At 44.8% G+C, this 21775-nt stretch overlaps 5 protein-coding genes across 8 annotated transcripts; 3 read left to right on the top strand and 2 right to left on the bottom strand.

Moving 5' to 3' along the window:
- Positions 1 to 559: 559 nt before the first annotated feature.
- Positions 560 to 2425, bottom strand: mrpl10 (mitochondrial ribosomal protein L10). Its single transcript, XM_029134162.3, has 5 exons — positions 2231 to 2425; positions 1853 to 2022; positions 1428 to 1592; positions 1171 to 1315; positions 560 to 1061 (listed from the first exon to the last, which is right to left on the bottom strand). Exons 1-5 carry the CDS (start codon positions 2268 to 2270, stop codon positions 835 to 837), a joined length of 747 nt encoding a protein of 248 aa, XP_028989995.1. The 5' UTR covers positions 2271 to 2425; the 3' UTR covers positions 560 to 834.
- Positions 2426 to 2440: 15 nt separating this feature from the next.
- On the top strand, positions 2441 to 4382 carry pnpo (pyridoxamine 5'-phosphate oxidase). Its single transcript, XM_029134161.3, has 7 exons — positions 2441 to 2767; positions 2968 to 3092; positions 3163 to 3262; positions 3339 to 3392; positions 3462 to 3590; positions 3658 to 3728; positions 3806 to 4382. Exons 1-7 carry the CDS (start codon positions 2588 to 2590, stop codon positions 3969 to 3971), a joined length of 825 nt encoding a protein of 274 aa, XP_028989994.1. The 5' UTR covers positions 2441 to 2587; the 3' UTR covers positions 3972 to 4382.
- A 224-nt stretch (positions 4383 to 4606) lies between these two features.
- On the bottom strand, positions 4607 to 7890 carry prr15lb (proline rich 15 like b). The gene is made up of 2 exons (XM_029134163.3): positions 7709 to 7890; positions 4607 to 5485 (listed from the first exon to the last, which is right to left on the bottom strand). Exon 2 carries the CDS (start codon positions 5458 to 5460, stop codon positions 5104 to 5106), a length of 357 nt encoding a protein of 118 aa, XP_028989996.1. The 5' UTR covers positions 5461 to 5485; positions 7709 to 7890; the 3' UTR covers positions 4607 to 5103.
- Positions 7891 to 8691: 801 nt separating this feature from the next.
- On the top strand, positions 8692 to 13122 carry cdk5rap3 (CDK5 regulatory subunit associated protein 3). 2 transcript variants are annotated; one of them, XM_029133212.3, is made up of 14 exons: positions 8692 to 8848; positions 9031 to 9076; positions 9413 to 9544; positions 9646 to 9746; positions 9832 to 9880; positions 10003 to 10181; positions 10269 to 10405; positions 10527 to 10671; positions 10824 to 10931; positions 11110 to 11194; positions 11277 to 11365; positions 11865 to 12070; positions 12496 to 12667; positions 12881 to 13122. In XM_029133212.3, exons 1-14 carry the CDS (start codon positions 8843 to 8845, stop codon positions 12944 to 12946), a joined length of 1521 nt encoding a protein of 506 aa, XP_028989045.1. In that variant the 5' UTR covers positions 8692 to 8842; the 3' UTR covers positions 12947 to 13122. The 2 variants fall into 2 exon arrangements, with proteins under 2 accessions (XP_028989045.1, XP_028989046.1); XM_029133213.3 differs by having other exon boundaries at positions 11113 to 11194.
- A 764-nt stretch (positions 13123 to 13886) lies between these two features.
- nfe2l1b (nfe2 like bZIP transcription factor 1b) lies at positions 13887 to 21681 on the top strand. 3 transcript variants are annotated; one of them, XM_055504693.1, is made up of 7 exons: positions 13887 to 14089; positions 14803 to 15005; positions 15083 to 15889; positions 16755 to 16985; positions 17788 to 17877; positions 18000 to 18158; positions 18270 to 21681. In XM_055504693.1, the coding sequence occupies exons 3-7, from the start codon at positions 15332 to 15334 to the stop codon at positions 19644 to 19646; spliced, it is 2415 nt and encodes an 804-aa protein (XP_055360668.1). In that variant the 5' UTR covers positions 13887 to 14089; positions 14803 to 15005; positions 15083 to 15331; the 3' UTR covers positions 19647 to 21681. The 3 variants fall into 3 exon arrangements, with proteins under 3 accessions (XP_055360668.1, XP_028989042.1, XP_028989044.1); XM_029133209.3 differs by lacking the exon at positions 14803 to 15005; XM_029133211.3 differs by lacking the exons at positions 13887 to 14089; positions 14803 to 15005 and adding an exon at positions 14200 to 14539.
- The last annotated feature ends 94 nt before the right edge of the window (positions 21682 to 21775 follow it).

Below are 21775 nucleotides of genomic sequence, written 5' to 3' on the forward strand. Positions count from 1 at the left end.
CCCGCTCGTTATCCGCATTAGCTGGCATTACTGGGCGTCTAGTTGGGTTGGTGGAGGTAAATCTAACCAACCTCCACTCGCTGGACTCACCCACGTTATACGGAAAGAAACGGCCGCAATACAAAATACACGTGGATGTTTATATGGGTTTTATTCAGCTATGATTCAAGGTGTGTCACAACGTAGCCCTATTTTCTATTTACCAGGATTTTATTAAAGGTCGTGAAGCTCAGAGGTCTTTGGTTTATACTGGATCTACTTGTTATACAGATGGTCGAAAATTCTAGTTATGTTCACTTTTACATTTCCGATTAATCAGATTATACGTTCAAAAGATTTGTGACTTCCTCAGCAGCCACATAACAAACCAACTGACCCAGATTAACATGTTGTAATCTGCAGATTAACTATCAGGATGTGTGGCCACTTATTTTGGCTGAGGTGGTTTTTATGACACCACCTCCATCCAGTGCTGTACTGTACACTGGATGTGAGCTGATGACTTTGATCTAAGACTACAATGACCCTGTAATTAAAACCCCACTGACCAACTCAGAGCAAGAGACCCAGTTGACATTTATTTTTTAACTGTGACAATATCCTTAAATAACATAAAAGGAACTTTTTTTGGTGACACCAATGCTCATGTAGCACTGTCGGTCCATGAGTCCTGCCGAGATGCACTGAAACCAGTCCTGCACACGCCTTCACTCACAGCCACATGAGCCACAGGGCTCCACCAGGCGAATGCAAACCTCAGGGACCAAACAACTGCGTTTTAATGAGCATCTGCTCATATGCAAGGCAAACAGTCTCAGCGTGTCCTGCGTAGCTCTACGTAGCCTCCTCCGCGCTGCTGTCTGGACCCGCTGTCTGCTGTGTGATGTACTGCTGCAGCAGGGCCGACAGGTGGGCCGGGTGGCGCTGCAGCGTGGCAGCGGTGCTGGAGGTCAGCATCGTCAGCCCGCTCACCAGCTCGCCCTGGACAACCGTCACTGAAGGCAGTTTGGAGTAGTTCAACACACCCTCGGCACTAAGCAGCGTGTTGTCTATACAGGCTCCTGTAGGAGGCAACAATGAGTGAGCTGGACATTTGAGAAGTACTTAAAAGTCTGCAAACGGATCTGTTCATTATGGTGCTGCAGGATCAGGGCATTAGGATGAACGTACCCAGGAGGGTCACGTGTGGGCTTGACCGGAGAGTCGTCAGCATTGGCGTCACCTTTGGCTCTTTGCTCACAAACATCACAGTGGGTCCGATGAACAGAGGAGCCATGTTACGATAGACGGTGTCACTGAGGAACGAGTGCATCACCTGACAGAGCAGAAGATTGAACCAGAGAACCACGTTCAACAATCACAGGTGAAATAGGACAAATAAAATTAAGACTAAAGACAAACAAATGATGACAGTAACACAGCATTACCCTGTTGGGGTAGACCCTGACAGTGATGCCATGTTTATAGAGTCTGTGCTTCAGAATAACCATTTCTTCAGCGTTGCTGGCGTTGTCCTGGACCACAGCGAGCATCTTACAATCCTGGAACAGGTTCTTCAAATCCCTCTTCATGAGTTTTACCAAACCATTATCCTGACAAAACAAAAGGGTTTTTTTTCTGTTTAAAGGAATGAAACACAGCGACATCTGGTGGATTTTAAACTCTATAAAACAGAAGTGATTATTGGAGGCACTGTTGGGTTTACGTGCATCCCATTCAATACGTTTGGAATGAACTGAACCCTGATCTTGTGTGTCTATGTATGAAGAAGGACTGTGATGCTGAGCAAACACATGTGGGTGTAATGTTTCGAAGCCCACGCACTCGGGCTTCAGGGTGAACGTCACGTTACCTCCTGGACTCGCCGGGTCGGGGACGGATAGGCGCCCGGAGGAGCGGCCCGAGGGGGAGGAATGTACTTGGTAACAGCCATTATCTTCTGTTTGAGGATGTGCATCGGTTTCCTGTGGCGAGTCACCGCCTTTGAGCCGTGTCGGACACTCTGTGCGAGGGGAAGCCATCCTGAAAGGCACAAATAAAGACTTAACGTCTGCTGAGATGCTCGGTGGCTAATGACATGATGCTAACGTCGGCTAACCGGGGCAACGCCAACCATTAGCCGGTTTAGCCACTCCTGCTAGGTTGGGCTACTTCTAGAACAACTGGGAGCTAAATATGAACTGTCTACACCTACAAAAAACATTTAAAAGCAGAAATGACTGTACATTACCCTGTTTCTGTAGTAGTTTTACACACAAGGTCGCAGCCATGTTCGACAGGACGTGACGAACGAAACAAATGCTGCGTTCGAAGGCAACTCTGAGAAGTTACCACTGAATCAACCGTCATCTATTTATCTCTCTATGATATAGCTAAGACCTGTGTTTATGTAAATCAGAAGCCGTCTAGGAGATCACATGCCTTACACACACCTAATATAACACATAACTATGATGTAAAGCTAGATGATTGCGGGAAACCTTTCAACCTTTCTGCTCATGAACGCATCATAACGCTGCAGCCGCAATACGTCTGACGTAACGCTGCTTTTGCGTAAGGCACGTTACGCCGACGTCAGGTTGACGGCATGGGGCGCACACTCAGTGCGACCGTGCTGAGGTCCGTGGGTTTGTGGGGCAGAAGCCGTGCGTCCCATGCAGCCGCTGAACGCAGCGTCTTCACAACGCGGCCCCGCAGGACGTCGACGCGCGACAGTGGAAACATGGACCTGAGCAACATGAGGAAGGATTATAAAGGAGACGAGCAGGTGAGTGTCAGTGAGAGGAGGTCCCGTTAGTCCCAGCTGCTTCCAGCTGTGCTTGAATGCTCCCCAGATGTTTCTTCACCTGTAATGAACAATCCCGCTGCTGCGCTGGTTTGAATTGCGCCGTGCACGCGTCGTTAATGACCGACGGAAACGCAAAGCTTAGCTCTGCGTGCTGTGATCGAACCCACTGCTTTGTCCAGTGTTTCGAGGAGAGTCAGCTGACGTCCCTGGATCCCATCAAGCAGTTCGGAAGCTGGTTTGACGAGGCCACGAAGTGCCCCGCGGTCGGCGAGGCCAACGCCATGTGCCTCTCCACCGCCTCCAAGTGAGCGAGTGTGATTGCATTGCAGAAAAACAGTTTTACAGTTTAACCTGAGCCCAACGTGCGTCTGCAGAGACGGACGACCCTCCGCTCGCATGGTGCTCCTGAAGGGTTACAGCCACCAGGGGTTCCGCTTCTTCACCAACTACGAGAGTCGCAAGGGTTTGGAGCTGGTGAGTACGATTGTGAGCCCACAGGACGCCGTGACCCCGTGACCCCGTGACCCTTTGACCCGTCCTGTCTCCGTAGGAGAGCAACCCGTTCGCGTGCCTGGTGTTCTACTGGGAGCCGCTCAACAGACAGGTACCGCAGCGCTCTGCCCGTTAGCGGTCGCTCCGCATTCGCAGCTGAGCTCCACTCTGACGCCTGCAGATTCGCATCGAGGGGACGGTGGAGCGGATCCCGCAGCACAGCTCCCGTGAGTACTTCCACTCGCGGCCGAGGAGCAGCCAGATCGGCGCCGCCGTGAGTCGCCAGAGCACCCCCGTCCCCGACAGAGACGTAAGTGTGGCGCGCGTTGACGCCGCGGGAACCCCGGAGCTCAGCGCTCACGTGTGCTTCCTCTCAGTATCTAAGGCAGAAGAATGCAGAACTGGAGGAGAAGTACCGGGACGCAGAGGTGCCCATGCCCGACTACTGGTGGGAGTCGTCGTTTGTCTCTTATGGCGGTGCCGCCACATGTTATTGATGCTGATCTCGCTGCTGCGCTCCATCAGGGGCGGCTACGTCGTCAGGCCGTACCTGATGGAGTTCTGGCAGGGTCAGACCAACCGGCTGCACGACCGCATCGTCTTCACCAGGCCGGCGGCCGGGGACCGCGGGCCGAGGGCGTTCGAGCGCGCCGCCGAGGACGGGTGGAGGTTCCAGCGCCTGGCTCCGTGAGGAGACGGCCTCGGGTCCGGAGGGACGCGTCGCTGTGGGCGCCTGCACCGCAGCACCGGACCGGTGCAAATCTGTGTCCAATCCAGTTGAAACACTCTGTGGTTCCACCTGGTGACAATGCTGTTATTACTGTGGTGTTGAAGAACCTTCAATAGAACTTACGGTAGACGATTCACCTCAAAACGTCTGAATAAATACACGTAGTGACCACTTCATTCACCCGTAAAGTGTAATAATAAAAGCTAGTGGTTCTGACTGTGTTTTAGCAAGTAAAGTTCTGGTATTTGAGACTCTAGTTTATGTTTGTTGACTTTATATATTTAAATGGTGTGAAGTGTCACTGTTTATGTCAAACCAGAGCTTCCTGTTCACCAGTTACTGACTGATGGTGGTAATAAAGTTCATGCGTGACTACGTGTCAGTGCACGTTCGTCCTGCAGGCGTCAGCCGTGGGCGGAAGCGGTTCGGTCCCGTGGGGTATCGCATGTGCACGTGCGCTCAGCAGGGGTCAGGTGAAACATTAGACCCGGCTCGCGTCCGACACGATGACGTCACTGAGCCGAGCCGCCCGCTCAGTTAACGGGGACGTCTCTCATCACGTCGCCTGAGGATTAAAGAGCAACAGAAACCCAGAAAAGATTGGACAAGAGTTTTAATTTCCTACATCGTCAGAATCAAGTCATAAAAATTTAATAAAAAAGAATTCACGTGTTTTAGTAACACATACGTCTGTTTTAAAGACATACAAAACAAGCAAAACTATATTTATACATCTACAGCAACAATAACTTAAATTGCATATTTCTTTTTAAATAGACCATCAGCTGATGTGGACACGTTTATATTTGAACACTAGGCCAATGTACGTGGTTAAAGGGCAGTGACAGCGCTCAGGCAGACGGCTCCTCGGCCGCGGTGTAATGGACGCTGGTCCCAGTAGTTTGTACTGGTGTGATCCCACCGCTTCGCGCCGCGACGCGCGGGTGTTGCGTGGTGACACGTGCTCGTCCACTGCGCCGCGGCGCAACGTGGCCGTGTTTTGCTTTGCATCTACTCTTTACGCGTCGCCACAGCGTTCAGGGGCTGTGACGGCGCGCGACACGTGCGATCGCGTGCGCGCGCGCCCCCGCGGCTACTTTTCAGCCTTGCGCTGCTGGTTCTCGTCGCTGAGGCCGTGCTCCGGGAACAGGCCGGGGTTCTCGGCCAGCGTGGCGCGCACCCTCTTCTTCTCCTTGAAGCGGCCGGAGTGGGACACCTTCACGTGGCGGCCCTTCGTGGCAGACTTGTCCACTATCTTCTCCAGCCTGGCGCTGAGCTGGCTGTCCATGTGGTCCTGGGGGGGTCCTCCGCCGCCGCCGCCGCCGCCGCCGCTGCTCGGGGCTTTGTGCCCGGTGTTGCTGCCGTGCTCAGCGGGGATCTCGTACAGAACCTTGGGCTCAGACTTCTTCTTGCGCGAGAAGGTCAGCTTCCACCAGCTTGGTTCCGCCATGACGCCAACGAACTGAAGCACGGACCTGACGGACGCAGAAATAAATAATAGTCAAATAAATGTTTAAACAACCAAAAAACTGCACTCAGCGGGAAAACAATGGGTTCCTGCACATTTTACTAAACAAACAGGGTGAAGAGGTCTGATGGACCTCCCATGAGCTGCACATCTCCCTGATTAGCAGGTGTAATCTAACGAGGAACAACACCTGACACTTTGCTCTCAGGTGATAAATTAATAAGGATCCGAGCAGCGTCTGGTGTCTCTCCCATGAGATCTGATATGAAGTCAGGAGACAAAGGCCTCGGGCGGATCAGGATCCAAGCTGTTGTTTCAATGACAGCCACAGCTCCGTAATATAACAGCAAAGAGGAGGAGGCACTAGTGGCATCACCAAATACTGAGGATTATCTGTTGATCTATTCTCTTTTTTAGAGGCGCAGTCGTTCACACTTAATCTTCTGTGGACTTTGCCTCCAGTTAAAAGCACAAAGTCACCAGTAAAGAATGAGTTTGATGCAGGTCTCTGCTGGATGTATGGAACAGCTTAGCTCTGCTCATTGCATAAGGATTCCCAGCAGAACACATGCAGAGGAAATTAGTTTGACCTTCACCGTGTGCAAGTTGAATATGTAATTTATGAAAATGCTATTTTATTCTCATTTAAATGTAAAATACGCTTCAACGTTTGAACCGCATATTAATTGCCAACGATGTTTATCTAAAGCCCGAGTGCAACAGATTTCATGAGATTCTGCCCTGCGTCTGTGATGAGGCCTGGCAGGAAGCAAAGAGCACAAATGTTCCTTTGTGCCGTCATTTTATCGTGAAACACCCATGCAAATAAAGAGTCCATGCCCTTTGCAGAAATACTCATCTTACCCTTATCATGAGTCATGTGACTCTGAGCACCTGGCTCCAAAAAGCAGTGCAAAGGTTCAGGAAAAACAGCTACAGGAAATAATAGACAAGCTTTTTTATGTAATGAACAGATACACTTTGAATAATATTTACCACTATAGTCTATTGTCACATCACAGCTTTATTCTTTTAGCTTTGTTATTTCTTTATCCAGCATTGATCAGTGTACAGTAGTAGTGTATTAACACAGGTGACATAAACTAATTAGCCCAGTTTTTTATTCCTGTCTGTGTTTTTACCTAATGATGTGTTTAGGCTTTAACACAAGCAGTTTGCTCTGCAACAAACATTTACACGGTGTTTAAATAGACACGTGGGGTTTTAATTAAGCCGTTTCCACAGAGCAGCACACCTTCACGCAGCCCTTTCTAGGAGAACATGCACTACATTATGCAAACATATTTCTTTTAGTTTGCCGTGTTTGACTTAGACGTGACCTTTGAGACAAAAAGCCGTGTTGACACAAAGGAGGCCCTCCATAGTTTGGATTTAATAAGTTACCATGTATTGGCTTATTTGTGCGCGAGCTCAGAGATCACAGGGCGAAGGAGACACCGCGGCCGTGTTCCCAAATCACTAACCAGCTTCACAATGAGACCAGGCCCCAAGGGCACACAGGACTTCACCGCACTCATAATTGAGCTGAAGCTTCGTTAGACTCTCAGGTTTCAGCTCTTGTGCCAGTTTCACTGCTGATCCATAAGAGCAAAGATGAGTGAGCGATGAATGGCCTGTGGCGTCAAGAGAAACCTCCACAAACCCTTGAGTTTGCTTTAATGTGTGAGCGCTGAAGACTGACTTTTATACTACCAACAGAAATTATAGCAGGACTTGTCATTAGACACTGCGTTCACAAATAATGTCACTTTACCTCAAAATAAATTAAAATATTATAAATTAATTATGTTTTCCTAGTTCTAGTTTTGGTTTAGCATCACAGCTGGTATTAAACACCTGTCTCCATTCTTTAAAGGCGTAATCATCTACATTTGGAATGTTTACACCTGTCCAATATGTGTTTGCCGGTGAAAGACAAAAACTTGTTAAAAGTATTGTATTCACAGATCTGTCATTAACGACAGAAAAGAATAAGAATAAACTGCCATGGAGAAACTGAAACCATGAAATTTCTCACTCAGTCTGTGTTTTACGCTAAATCCAAAATATTGTTATTGTCAAAATAGCTGCAGATTAATTATGTGTCAACTCACATTTTACAAAGTTAGTAAACATTATTATGAAGTTAAACCTTTAGATTTGACCTGATCATTTAATCTACAACAATCAAAGCAATTAAAATTAGCCTCTAGCACTCAGCTGGTCTTACCTTGTTGACTTGATGAGCTGGTTAAAGGACGCTCTCACATGTGGAACTGCTTTGCCATGATTGCTAATGTGCAGCTCCTCCGACCTCCCCCTGTGTGTGTTTTTGCTCTTTCCCCTCAGGTGTTCTTGTACAGGTGCATCCTCTCTTCCTCTCTACCTCTCTCTCACCTTGTCCCTCTGTTCTTTAGCCACTCTCGCACACACCCTCCCCAAATAAACACACACACACACACACACACACACACACTCGTAGAACACGCCCCAGCTAAGTGCATCAGGGAGCAAATGATGTAAGCATGTGATTCATCTTGGCCCAGTCCACATCATAATAACATAAACATAATGTGAGACTTTTCACTTTTAAACTCCATTTCCTGCATTGGACCCAGAGTTGCTTCAGTAGTAAAACATTAAAGCCAGGTGTGTTTGAATTCCCCATTATTGTCAGGTTAAGCTCAGGGCTTTAAAAGATCGTATCTGAAGTGAGTTTCCCTGATGTTTTGCATGCGCGGACAGTGAATTGTTCCTAACTTTACTATTCAAATGATATGAAACTAGGACACTGCCGCTGGACATGCAGGGATTTACAGTGGTGGCTGCAACGAGCTGTTTTCACTTGATTCTGGTTCCCAAAATGCCAAAGTGTTGCGTTATTCTCAGAGAATAAGAATTCATAGTGAATAATATGGTACAAAACTTGCAATGCATGAAGTATAGAGATTTTAGGCTTGGTACAGATTTGATTAAACATAGGCGCTAATTGTGGTTTGTGAAGGTTACCGCAATATTTACAATTAAAACAAAAAGTAAAGCTCAGAACATAATTTATTTTTCGGTTGTTTATTTAATTTCGTTTTGTGATTTAGCAACACCGCCCTCTGCCGTTAGTGTTCATTTTGACACCCAGAGCATAACGTTCACCAATCAGCACCGTGCGCAGCATGATGGAAAATGATTGGTCAATTCCTTGGCCTACGTAACACCACTCATCTCTATTGGTGTTCTTTCTCGTAACGTGTCATAAACAGTGAACTCCGGATGGTGCAAAGTAACATGGATGCAACTGATAAAAACAAAAGCCACTGAAGACACAAGTGACTTTAAGTGACTTTGTTCGCTAAACGGCGAAGAGACAATGGAGGTGAGCGGAAATGTACCTACTCGATTACAAAAAGCTTGCTGCTAGCTAACGCCAGCTAGTAGTGACACAGTAATACAGAACAGTCAAGTCAGCCCTGTCAAGAGTTAGACGACTGTAAAGCTTAATAAAATACTAACGCTACGTCTTTTTCTCATAACTGCACTTTCTTCTCCCTTCCATAGAACGTTCAAAACCTTCCCATCGACATACAGACCAGCAAGCTGCTGGGTAAGGCACCGTCCGTTCAGTGGGAGCTTACTGATTTTGTACAGGAAAAAATTACATGCACTGTAAAAAAATACAACATGATAACGTTATGTCATAATTTTAAATCGTTAACCTGCCTAATGCTCATTTAGCAAATATTTTTTCCTATGTACTGTACAGCGAAATATGACTGAACAACTTTAATGCCAAAAAACCCTTAAAGCCGCATTTCTCTAAAATAAACTTTTGACGCGTGCACCTCTGCATTCACTTATGGAGAAATGTATTTCTAGCTTTCGCAACTTTTACATGTTCAATCAGTTGAGTGTCATTATGCTAATTGTGTTGTGTCCACAGACTGGCTAGTGGATCGGCGGCACTGTAATTTGAAATGGCAGAATGCAGTCAAATCAATTAGAGAGAAGATAAATGCTGCCATCCAGGACATGCCAGAGAATGAGGAGATCAAGCAGCTCCTCTCTGGATCCTGTAGATCACTTGCTATACAAAAATGCTATTTATAAAATTTTAGCTAGCTATGTCTTTTTATGTGAATTATGAAAGACTTTATTTGCTTTATTTTCTCCCAGACATTCACTACTTTCACTGCCTGAGGATTGTGGAAATACTAAAGGGAACAGAAGCTTCCTCCAAGAACATCTTTGGCAGATATTCATCTCAGAGGATGAAGGTGAGAGTCAGTTTTGCAGCAGACTGGTTAGTGTCACAGTATTTTTTTAATGGAAGCCAAATTATTGTTACCTTTTTTGTTACAGGATTGGCAGGAGATTGTGTCTCTTTATGAAACAGATAATGTCTATTTGGGTAAGAAACAAACAAATATATATATATTATGTGGCAACTCTTGTGTACACTGTCAAAGCTGTTTTAAATGGTACAATTTTTGTGTATATGGTAAAAAACTAAGGAATTTATTGTTTTCCCAGTGGAGGTGGCCAGCTTGCTAAGTCGTAATGTAAGCTATGAAGGCCCAGCTCTGAGGAAGCAGCTGGCCAAAACCCAGCAGATGCAGCAGGATCTGAGCAGGCGAGAAGTGGAGTGTCAGAGGTCAGCTGCAGATCTGAGGGAGCGGTACTATGTAGCATGTAAACAGTACGGTGTCAAAGTAAGTGCAAGAATACATACATATTGTGCGCTGCTCAGAATTATGCATTTTATCAGTGCTTCTCAGACCATACGTTGCTTTTTCCAGGGAGATAATGTGGCTCGTGAGCTTCAGGCGCTGGTAAAGGATTTACCCATTGTACTTGAGGAAGTTGGTAAAGATACAGCAAAACTAAACGAACAAATCCAACTTTACTCCACTTTCACAAACTTTGTGTGTGAATGGTGAGTGCATTAAATCAACTGTCTGCAATTTTTTTCACAAAATGTATAATTATCAAAAACCACAAGAAATTATATGTTCACTTTTTGTCACATGGACATGGATGGATGTTGATATTTGTAGGTCTGAGCCAGTCTTGCCATTGCTGACATTTGTCCAGAAGAATGGAAACACAACGTATTATGAGTGGAGAACAGGGAAAGTTCCCACAGTTGTTGAGAGGCCAGTCGTGGAGGATGCACCTCCTGAAACAATCACAGAGGACACGGTTAGTGGTCTTATCAAAAACATGGCCTAGTTCAATTTAACATGTGGCATCAGGATACATGTGGCAGCTCTGTGCATTAAATGGTCAACAAATATGTTTACAGATTTTGCTCACCGGTGACTTAGTGCTTCTTGTTTTAAAACCTTCTCTAGATTGACTGGGGTGACTTCGGCAACGAGACAGATGCTTCGGGTGTTAGTTCTGCCATTACAGTTAAAGATGATATAGACTGGGGAATCAGTCTGGAGCCAAAGTCAGAGGTATGACAGAGAGCAATAGAGGTGGCAGCCACACTGAGTAAATATAGGCAGTATTTTGTTGGGCGCAATTATCATCTACGCTTATGTAATTCAAAGCATTAAACTTTAACAAGCACCAAATCACAGATGGCGTAGTGAGCTTGAGAACCACTGCTGCAGTTTTGTTTGTTTTCTACAGCAGGACACTGATGCAGGTGGCATTGACTGGGGAGACAGTGAAGCCATTCCCATAGAAATTGAGATTGTTGATGCAGGCACTGATTGTAAGTGTTTTTTTTTTTTAAATCACGACACTGAAGACTGGTGAAATGTGTGGTTGCTAAAGATCAGTGGATCATCTTTTAGGTCCAGAGGGTGTGGCAAGAGGTGAGGATGCGTTAACCATAATGGAGAACTCTCAGTCACGCAGCCAGTTCATCGATGAGCTAATGGAGGTAATGTCATCTAGTGTCATATTACACTCGCTTGCTAATTGTATATAAGGTAACGTCAGCGTTGTAATTAGAGTCCTATAGCAAAGCTACTGCATACAGCATGAATAGAATCACACTGTGATACCTGTCACATCAGAAATAGTTTTTAAATTCTTAACTTTTGCAGTAATGCATTATCTGTTAGATCTGATGTTGCTTTAGCATCTCTTGCCTCATTGTTTAGTTTCATGGTGTAGTCTTCAGCTGTGTGTAACTTTGAAATCACTTTCAGATCGCCAAATGATCTGTTGGATGTTGAGCTAAGCATTTTTTTGCTATGTAACTTCCATGTCTAACTTTATTAACCCAACCACAAAGTTGAAAAGGTATGAACTACTTGTTTTAACCTGCAAGAAGATAAAATGAAAAAGTATTAGTAGAGGTTGAATGGGTGAATAGATGAATACAGTTACTGTGGTTTTAGATTCATTTGAAAGTGACTGTCATTTTGTGTTGGCAGCTTGACGTGTTTCTTACCCAACGTCTGAGTGAGATGGGACAAGAGGATGATATAGTATCTATGAGCCAGTTTCAGCTGGCCCCCTCCATCATCCAGAGCCAAACCAGAGAACGTATCCAGGAGATGCTCTCAGTGGTACAGGACCTTGAAGGACGGCTCACCTCTCTCCGGATGCAGCACCTGTTTATGATCCAGGCTTCGCCACGGTATACTGCCATAACTGATCACATAATAGTATCATAATATCAGTTAGCATTCATGAAGTGATTGTTTTAACATCTTACTGCTTGGGAAGTTCAAGCCCACCAGCGCACCAAGTGTGTTTTTGAGTAGGACACTTGGCACTAGGTGCTGCACTGTGGCTGCCCACTGCTTCCCGCAGAAAAATGCAGAGAATGTGGGATCAATAAAGTTCTATTAAAAAGCCACAAACCTAATGTGAAAATGTTTTGGATTCAGACCTATTATTTGAGAACCATCTATAAACGTTTCAAACACACGGAACATATCTGAACTCGTACATGTACCCTTTTATTTGTGTGTGAATGTACATGCTGTGTGTCCATGCTTTCATGGAGCACATTAAATCTACCTTACAATGAAGAGTGGGATCTGCCTTTTCTGTGTGTAGGTACGTTGAACGTGTGTCAGAGATGCTCAGACAGAGGCTGAAGCAGGCAGACATTCTGTTGCTGAAAGCTGCCACGATGGCTGAGAAGAGGCAGGAAGCTTTAGAGGAGCAGGCGAGACTGGAGCCTCGAATTGACCTGCTGGCAGGATGCACACGGGAACTCCAGAAATTGGTATTTAATTACTTCTTCCATTTAGTTCTATTCACAACATGCATGTTTTCCATCAGTAAGAGTTCAGCAAACTTTAGGAAGGAGATTCACATTCTTTAAGTATTTACAGTATGTACAATAGACTCAAGATCACCTTGTTACAGTATAAAGGAGCTGAGTAAATGCGAGTATTACTGTCATTTTTTCTGACTGTCAACTCTTCTGTTTTTGCAGATTGAAGCAGACATTTCAAAGCGGTACAACAACAGGCCTGTCAACCTGATGGGAGTTAATGTATAGTGATCGTCCCAGGTTTTCAAAGATATTCTGTCATGAGCTAAAAGGAAAAATAAGTGTTATTTAATTTAAAGGCATTTTAAATTTGTTTTCATTTTCTAAATAAAAAAAAACAATTGCCATTGTATAAATCATTTACAGGTTCATATACATCAATAAATCACAGTTGCCAAAAAACATTTCTGATTTGTTGTTTTATTTCTGACCTTAATGTAACTATTACTCAACTTTTAGTCAGGTGTTGTATGTACAGGAAGTACAGTCCTGAATCACAATTTGATAATAATAAGCAGTGCATATGATTAGTTAATAATGATTGCATGTTTAAAAATAAAACTGCGCAGAAATAAATGAATTAGGCACATGGCTTCAACTTTGGCAGCTAATACAAGATTTGGGTTTATAAATGTTTTATAAGAGTTTTTCCTTATGTACTATTTTTATACGCCCACAGAAAAAGATGACTTCCTTTCACTCCACATTTCCACTACTGTATATGTCGTACTAACTATCTTACTATACTGTAGACATTAGTTGCCTATCATACACTGTATGTTTGTGTATTAAAAGTCATAATGTTTCTCCACAATAAGAGCTTTCCTGTCCTTGGTGCCTAAAGTGATTTATTATTATTACATCAGAAATAGTTTTCATTATTACTCTATGTATTATAGCTTTATTTGCAGTAATAGTGATATTTAGTAGGTACTGTATATGTGAAACGAATATTTAGTACTCTATTCATTTTGAAATATTTTATTTAGCAATTCATTTTAACCGAAATAATTTTCTCAGTGAAGTGGTTGTATGTGTGCGTGCCTGAGTTATTAATGTTTTTTTTCCGTTAATATTCTAAAACTAGTTTATCAGAATGCTCTGTTCAGCCCGGTCGGCTGATGAAAGCTTGCGACTAGAATGTTCTACGCATGCGCGGTGTGGAAGCATGTTTTGGTGTCAAGCGGAGCTGCTAGCCTAGCCGGGCCAGCTAGCAATTTTGCAAGTCATGGTGGGCCATTCAGTGAGGATCGGCTGGAGAATGATATGTCGAGCAGTCTTGTGGAACTTTTAATAAGCCAGGAATTGAATGTCATTCCTAAGTGACAGTGGATTACTGGGCATGAAGGAAAAGTTGCAAAATCTTCATGCGTAAGTATAAACTTAAATCATAAGGGTTTCAATTAACCGAGATGCGTTATGAGCCCAATCGTGGATCACACGTATTCGCGAAATTATAGCAGACACACAGATGATCAGCACTTATATGTGGAAGGCTGGATTTCGCTGCATGTCTCATTTTCGTTACTTTTCCAAGTAGTTAAAGGGTTACGGTAGTTAGCCATGGAGTAGTTTTAATGCTAGCACGGTGGGCGCGTTGAGTTCTGATAGTAGTTTAGCATTTTCTTTAAACCCCACCCATGTCTTCCTTCTATTGGCTAGCAATTGCTGGAGTCATGTGTCGTCACTACGATTAAGCCCTGTGAATGGGCGAATTAACTGTCAATCGTCTTTTCACCACTTGTTGCCAGGGAGATTGTTTGATGCCAGTAGACAGAATACCACTAGAGGTGCCTGTCACTTTTTAGGATAAACACAAATGTAAGTAAACTCGCTAGCGTGGCGACGTGTGTATATGATGCTACCATGCTGCTGTGTGGCAAAGCGGCCGTAAATGTGTAATAGCTGTAGCGCGTGCTAGGACACAAGGTTGCTAACAGCCGAGGAGCTAACGCAGCGAGGACGAAGATAGGCGCAGCTGTGGACGGGAGGGAGGGAGGGACCGTGCTGCCACCTTAGCGCTGTCGTTGGTTCGTGTGCTAGCCACCCCAGCGAGCTCTGTCGACTCTCCCATTCACCTTCAGCTGCGCCCACGAGAAGTAGTTGTCCTGTCACGGGTGGGGTGATGCCTGCGAAGTCCGCGTGTTCATCTCCAGGCTGCTGACTTTCCAAGAATGGGAAAGACAATGTGCGGTGCCGGTCGACATCACTTCCCAAGTCTCGGGAGGATGGAGTGGATGCAGTAGGCTAGCAAGTCCGGATTTAGAGATTTACATAGTGCACGTAGGTGGGTAGGACTTGTGTGCTGAAAGCAGTGGTTGTAATGTTGCTGTTCACTAACATGTCGTTTCTCACTTTTGTCAGGAATGGGAATAACCTTATGAAGAACAAAGCTTTGAGCACAGACTGGACTCTGTCAGCAGCAGAAACTCAAATCTGAGAGCTTGTACGTCTTTTGAACTTGCAGAACCCCCTGTCCTGTCACTGGCTTTAACCACTTTTCATGTTCCTGTGTCTATCCTCCAGTACCAGAGCAGAAATATCAATCCAAAGTATTAGGCCCCGTTTTTGTTTTTATTTTTTACTTTCACCTTTTGTTCCTTTTGTAAAGAAATGCTTTACCTGAAAAAGTACTTCACAGAGGGCCTGATTCAGTTCACCATCCTTCTGAGTCTCATTGGGGTGCGGGTGGACGTTGACACCTATCTAAGCAATCAGCTGCCCCCACTGAGAGAGATCATCCTGGGGCCTAGCTCAGCCTACACCCAGACACAGTTTCACAACCTGCGCAACACGCTGGACGGTTATGGCATCCATCCAAAGAGTGTGGACCTCGATCGTTTCTTCACCGTTCAACGACTGCTGAACCAGGTGCGCCAGCTGGATCGCTTCCGTGTGCCCAGTACCCAACTCAACACCTGGCTAGTGCACCGTGATTCAGAGACTGTGGTGTCCGCCAGCAGCCAGTCCAGCCCCAGCATCACCCTGGACAATGGGGCCGGCTTAGAGGACATTAACAACCCTGACGCTACCCCGGCCATGAGGGGAGGAAGCGGAGCGCCTGAATCCACATACAACCTGAACGCAGCGGACGGCAGCCTGGGAGCTGTGGCCTCAGAGGGCAACCAGGAGCAGGGCAGCAGGGACGGCAATGACGACCTCACCAAAGAGGTACTGCAGCTGGCATGTGTGGGGGAGAGGAAACCTTCAGTCAGTACTGACACTGAGAATAACATGACAACATACAGTTCTGAAATAAGCAAAACAAATGCAGGGAAAGTCCCTAGTGTTGTTGTGTATACTTCTACTGTATTGGCAGCTTACACTAATCGCACTAAAGTTGCTGTTTATTGTAAATACATTTCATAATAATCTTATTAGGAAATATAATATGTATGATGTGGTAAAAGTATTGTCACTGTTCAGTTGACAATACAGGCCAGCGTCTTTCACGGTCCACACCCCTAGCCTCTCTAGCACTCTCAGATATTTTTAGTCAAACCAGTTGAGTCACATTTATTTTAGCTGTGTGTGGTCTCATTTAATGTGACCAACTGCAACTTTAAAAGGAACAGCAAACGGCCACACTCAATACAATGGGCCCAAAAAGAATCATGACAGTATTATTAATAGCTATAACTTACTATATGTACAGAGTATAGTCATTTGTAGTTGTTAGCGGTTGGTTTTCACTTTTACTTTGTCTTATCTTTTCCAAGAACTTAAAAGAACCGTTTAATTAATTATTGGACTGTAATGCACTGAAACTGCCTTCTGATCACATGATAATCACCATCCCACAGCGTTTCTGTCATGGTTTCATCATCTGACTCTATTTCTGTTACATGATCCCTGTCTTCCAAAATTATCTGCACAAATGAAATAACAAGCTAAGCTACTTGCATTAGGATAAAGTGCTGGCTTATCAGATAATATGTGGACTTTCATTTGTGCATTGCAAGAATTTTTTTTTAAAAACAGAATTCCTACACAAGATACACGGGCGTTTTTCAGTGGTTGATATATGTTTTTCCAGGACATTGACTTGATTGACATCCTGTGGAGACAGGACATCGACCTTGGTGCAGGAAGAGAAGTGTTCAGCTACAGCAACCGTCAGAAGGAAAGCGAGGAGGAGAAGCCTAATCCACAGGAAAGCAAGGACAGGAATGAGGAACAAGAGAGCTGGAGAAATGGAGTAAACCTACAAGGCGCCCAGGCAGTAGATGGGGAGACGGGAGAGAGTATTCCTGAGCAGGCTGAGCAGGTTGGCAGACCTTTATATTCGTCCACTGTTACATTCAACTGCCTTAATATGGGAGTGGCACACTGTTAATAATTGGGGAGATTTTCTCTGCTAACATCACTAATAAGTGTATAACTAATTTATTTGCAGCCTTTGCTGGAAACATTGCAGGTTGAGAGCGTTCATCTGTAAAATTCCTCAGTTTGAATATAATCGTGTGATGGTGTTGAGTCACACCAGTCAGTTGCTGTAGCTCTCAGAGTAAAGCACATCAGGCTGTTGCAGTGTGTTTTAGCAACATTACAAGGTGCACACAGGCTCATCTTATCAAACTGTGATATGGCTGCATCCCATTTATTTAACGGCTCAACATCCAGATATTCATGTTACAGAGAGGCTGTGGTTTTGCAATACAAACCAATGTATGAATATAATCATCCTAAACCACTGCTAGCACAGATGCAGCACATTTGGAATAAGCGCAGCTTAAATCTAAAATAACACAAAGCACAACTGCACTGGGAACAAGACTCATTACATACAGTTATAGTCAGCTGTGAAGCAGAAAGTGCAGCATGACCCACTGTCGGTTTGTGAAATTTGATTTCCCTGCATGGGTCATTGTTTTGCAGTGGATCACGCAGGGTAAAAGCTGCCAAAATAATCAGTATGACCTGGTGCTTGTTTTACGAGAACACAAAACAGGACAGAATTAAGTAACAAAAGAAGCAACTTGCTTAGTTAAAATGAACCACACTGCATGTATGAAAGCATTCAAATAAAAGAATATTTACTTAATAATTTCTCTCTTGTTGTCACCCAGCTCCAAAGTCTTGGCACACAGACGTCACTGTCTCTGCAAGAATGCCTGAGACTGTTGGAGGCCACTTTTCCTTTTGGAGAAGAGTCAGAGGTAAAAAAGCAAATATTTCCCTGGGAGAAATTTATATATTTTTATTTATTTATATATTATAGTATATTTATTTAGCTGCTTACTTAATTCCTCTTTATTTCATGTGTGTGACATATATTTAGTTTCCAGCCCCAGTCGTGACACCAGAAATACCAGTTTCCAATGAAGAAGCTCCTTCAACATCTCAGGGCCTCCCGCTGGCACCACAGGTGCCACAAGCAGAGCCACAGTTAGATCTGGAGCAACAGTGGCAAGACATCATGGCCATCATGGAGCTTCAAGTACGTCCCCTATGTTTCAATTCATCCCCCGGTTTTAGGGTAATCATATCACTTTTATTTACTTTACAATTAAAGGAGTACGTTTCTCTAATAAAGTCTTTCCTTTTGAAGGCGATGGAAGTGAACACGACTTCAGTCGACACCACCTCCAGCAGTGTCAGTGGCACAAGTGGGACAAATGCGTCCAGCACTGCAGGAACCTTTGGACTATCTCACCCCACCCCAATAAACCAGGATGTCAGCCTTCACCAGGCCTCCCTTCCCAGCTGCAGCCAAGACTTTCCCCAGGTTTTTAATTCTCAGCTGGACTCTATGAGCACTGCCCCAAGAGCCCAGATGCTCAGGCTTTCCTCCAGCAACTCCACCAATATAAACTCCACATTTGGAACCACTAACCTGACTGGGATCTTCCTCCCGCCTCACATAAACGGTTCAAGCAACAACATTACATCCACGCCTATCCTGCCTGATCCGTTCAGCACCTTGCTCGAGGAGTCCATGCTGGACGAGATCAGCTTGTTGGACCTTGCCATGGAGGAGGGCTTCAGCCAAGCCCAAGCATCCCAGCTCGAGGATGAGCTTGACTCAGATTCTGGCCTTTCCCTGGACTCCAGCCACAGCCCGGCCTCCCCAAGCAGCTCTGAGACATCCTGCTCCTCTGCAGCTTCTTCCTCTTCAACGTCTGCCACCTTCTCAGAGGAGGGAGCTGTAGGATACAGTACTGACTCAGAGGTAGCCACGGTGGAGACAGAGGAGGGTGCCGTTGGAGGTTATCAGCCTGGGTACAGCAAACTGTGCCGTATGAGCTACCAGGACCCCTCCCAGTTCCACAGCCTCCCTCAGCTTGACAGCATCAGCCACAATCATACATACAACCTGCCTCTTTCCTCTGCGTTCTCCGAGCACCCAGAGCTTCCCATCTCCACTGGAAAAAAGACGATCCGGGACAAACAGAACACAAAGTTTCAGCCCCCTCAAGACTTTCTCGACAAGCACTCGAGTCGCGATGAACGCCGAGCCCGGGCCATGAAAATCCCCTTCTCCAACGATAAGATCATCAACCTGCCAGTCGAAGAGTTCAACGAGCTTCTAGCCAAGCACCACCTGAGCGAAGCCCAGCTCGCCCTCATCCGCGATATCCGCAGGCGTGGCAAAAACAAGTTGGCGGCCCAGAACTGCCGCAAGCGCAAACTGGACACCATCATCAACCTGGAGCAGGGCGTCCAAGACCTGCGGCGCGACAAGGCTCGGCTGCTCAAGGAGAAGATGGAGTTCATCCGCTCCATCCGGCAGATGAAGCAGAAGATGCAAAGTCTTTACCAAGAGGTCTTCACTCAGCTACGGGATGAGGAGGGCCGGCCCTATCCTCCCAACGAGTACTCGCTGCAGTACAGCGCCGACGGCAGCGTGCTGATCATGCCCCGCAGCATGACGAGTGCTGAGCAGAACCGCAAGCCCGAGAAAAAACAGAAAGACAAAAAGAAGTGAGGGGGACAAACTGCTATTTATTCTATCACTTTGCTAAATGAGCAAGAAAGATTTCTGCAAATGCAAGAGAGAAGTCCTTTTTTCCTTTAAGAAGATTCAGGTGGGTAGAAAACGGCATTGTTGACTACTCTTCCTGCATTAGTTTCTCCCTTTTGAATCTGTTCCGACATTTTTCTTTCCTGGAAACAACTTTGAAGCTGAAGTAGCTCTTCGTTCGAGTACTTTAATTATTTAGACAGGGGAAAATAATAAGGTAGGAGATGAGGGATATAAAAGGACACAAAATGAGCTATTAGAAAAAAATTAGCTGCTCTCGACCTTTTTGCACCAAACCACTGAAGATGGAGAAGATTCGCTGGGTGGACTGGTAATGAAAGAAGTGGGAGGAAAAGAACTCTGTCAACAAGGATGACATGGAATAGCTATGCACAGAAGGTTAAAAGGAAGTTACGTCTCACCCCCTGGAGAATTTCAGTGATTTCCATAGTCGCTGTGGTGTTTAAGTTGCCGATCTTCAGGCTAAGAATGGCACCTCGGGTTGTGAGAGTCTAGAAACCAAAGGCTAAAAGGAAGCTCATCATATATAGGATGCATTTAACACCTATACTAACTAAAGGCTGTATGGTGCATATCACTTGATTGGAATACATATGAAATCCTCCAGCACTGCACTCTTAACTCTGTAGGATTGTATTTCAAATTCAAATGGTCGACTCAGTTTGTTAGTTGCACCTATGTTCAGAAATCCGATTAGATTGGGTCGGGTGTAAAAGAACGTTGGAGCAAGAAAGAGTCCGAGTCCGAGTGTTCCCGGGCTGGCCAGGGCTAGAAGAGGCCTTGAGGTGAAGTCCTGCAAGCAGAGGAGCTGGATGTTTTAGAGAGGAGGCACACTGCATTGCAAAATGTATTAACTTTCTTATATAAATTATTCATAGCACTGTAATTTGTCTTTAAAAGGCTTGGCTATATGCATTTTGCTGTCTGTCGCTGTTCCTTCGCTGCAGGTTTAAATATGGGAGCTGTGTTTAGGAAGACTCTTAAGTGTCCATAATCTGTAGTATAAGCAAGGTTATAGCTCTAGCCACATCAGCTTTACATGAAAATCTACATCCTCTGTTGATTTGAAACTGTATCATGGGAGGAGTTTAGGATACTGTGATGGGCCAGGAGCTCCAGAGCGCACTGTAAGACTACCACCAACTCCAGGCTGTCGCAGATCGAAGCTAATGGATTATTTTGTTTGTTTCTTCTTTCCACTTGGATGCACTGTTTTAAGCATTACGTTAAAGCTGCCAGACGCTGTGCTGCAGCTGAACCCCTTAAGTAACTTACTTGCCAGTGTTATCCAACGGACAGCCACAAGGCGTCTTTTTTAACTGCTGTAAAGCCGTGATGTTTGACTTCACAAATAGAGTCCTATGTTAAGTTTTTGTCAATAATGTGAGCCATGATGCGAAGGATTGTTTGAAAGCCTGACCTGACAAAGTGTGTTTGCCACTTTGATTTGCCTTTATTTACAATCTTCACTTTAAAGGTTTTGAGAGCTGAAGAAAAATGTTCTCAAAGTAGAAGTGCTATTACTCGTCTGTTTGGATGAAGTTTGTCAGTGTATCACTCTGTTTTAATTCAAAAGAAATAAATAAAGCAGTCGTTGCAGCTGAGGTAGCGGGTAGATTAGAATATTTACAAGAGGCTGAACCGAACTCGCAACATTACGATGATGTCCAAAAAATGTTTTTGAAAGGAGAAATATGCTCATTAAATGTGATATTCAGGCATGAAACTGGTTAACGTTCACTTCAGTGTAACCCAATGCGACACAAACTATTTGCTACTACTTAGTGCACTTTTTTGTCTGTCTTGTTATGTAAATATTTTCATGTGCGTTTTTGTCCTGATTTATGTATTTGTCAAATGTCTCCATAACAGTCTCACCCTCTACTGAGTTTGGATGTAGTTCCCTATTTTGAGATCTTTGCTGGCAATCAAGAATTGTTTTTATTGATTAATAAAGTGTTTTTATTTTCACCGGTGACTCTTTGTGTTCTCGTTGTCATGAATGAAAATATCCCCAAAGTTTGAATTATTTCATCTGTGTGGTGACAACTGTAACATTACAGCCAATCATT

The sequence above is a fragment of the Betta splendens genome, chromosome 19, assembly GCF_900634795.4.
Source record: "Betta splendens chromosome 19, fBetSpl5.4, whole genome shotgun sequence".
NCBI lineage: Eukaryota > Metazoa > Chordata > Actinopteri > Anabantiformes > Osphronemidae > Betta > Betta splendens.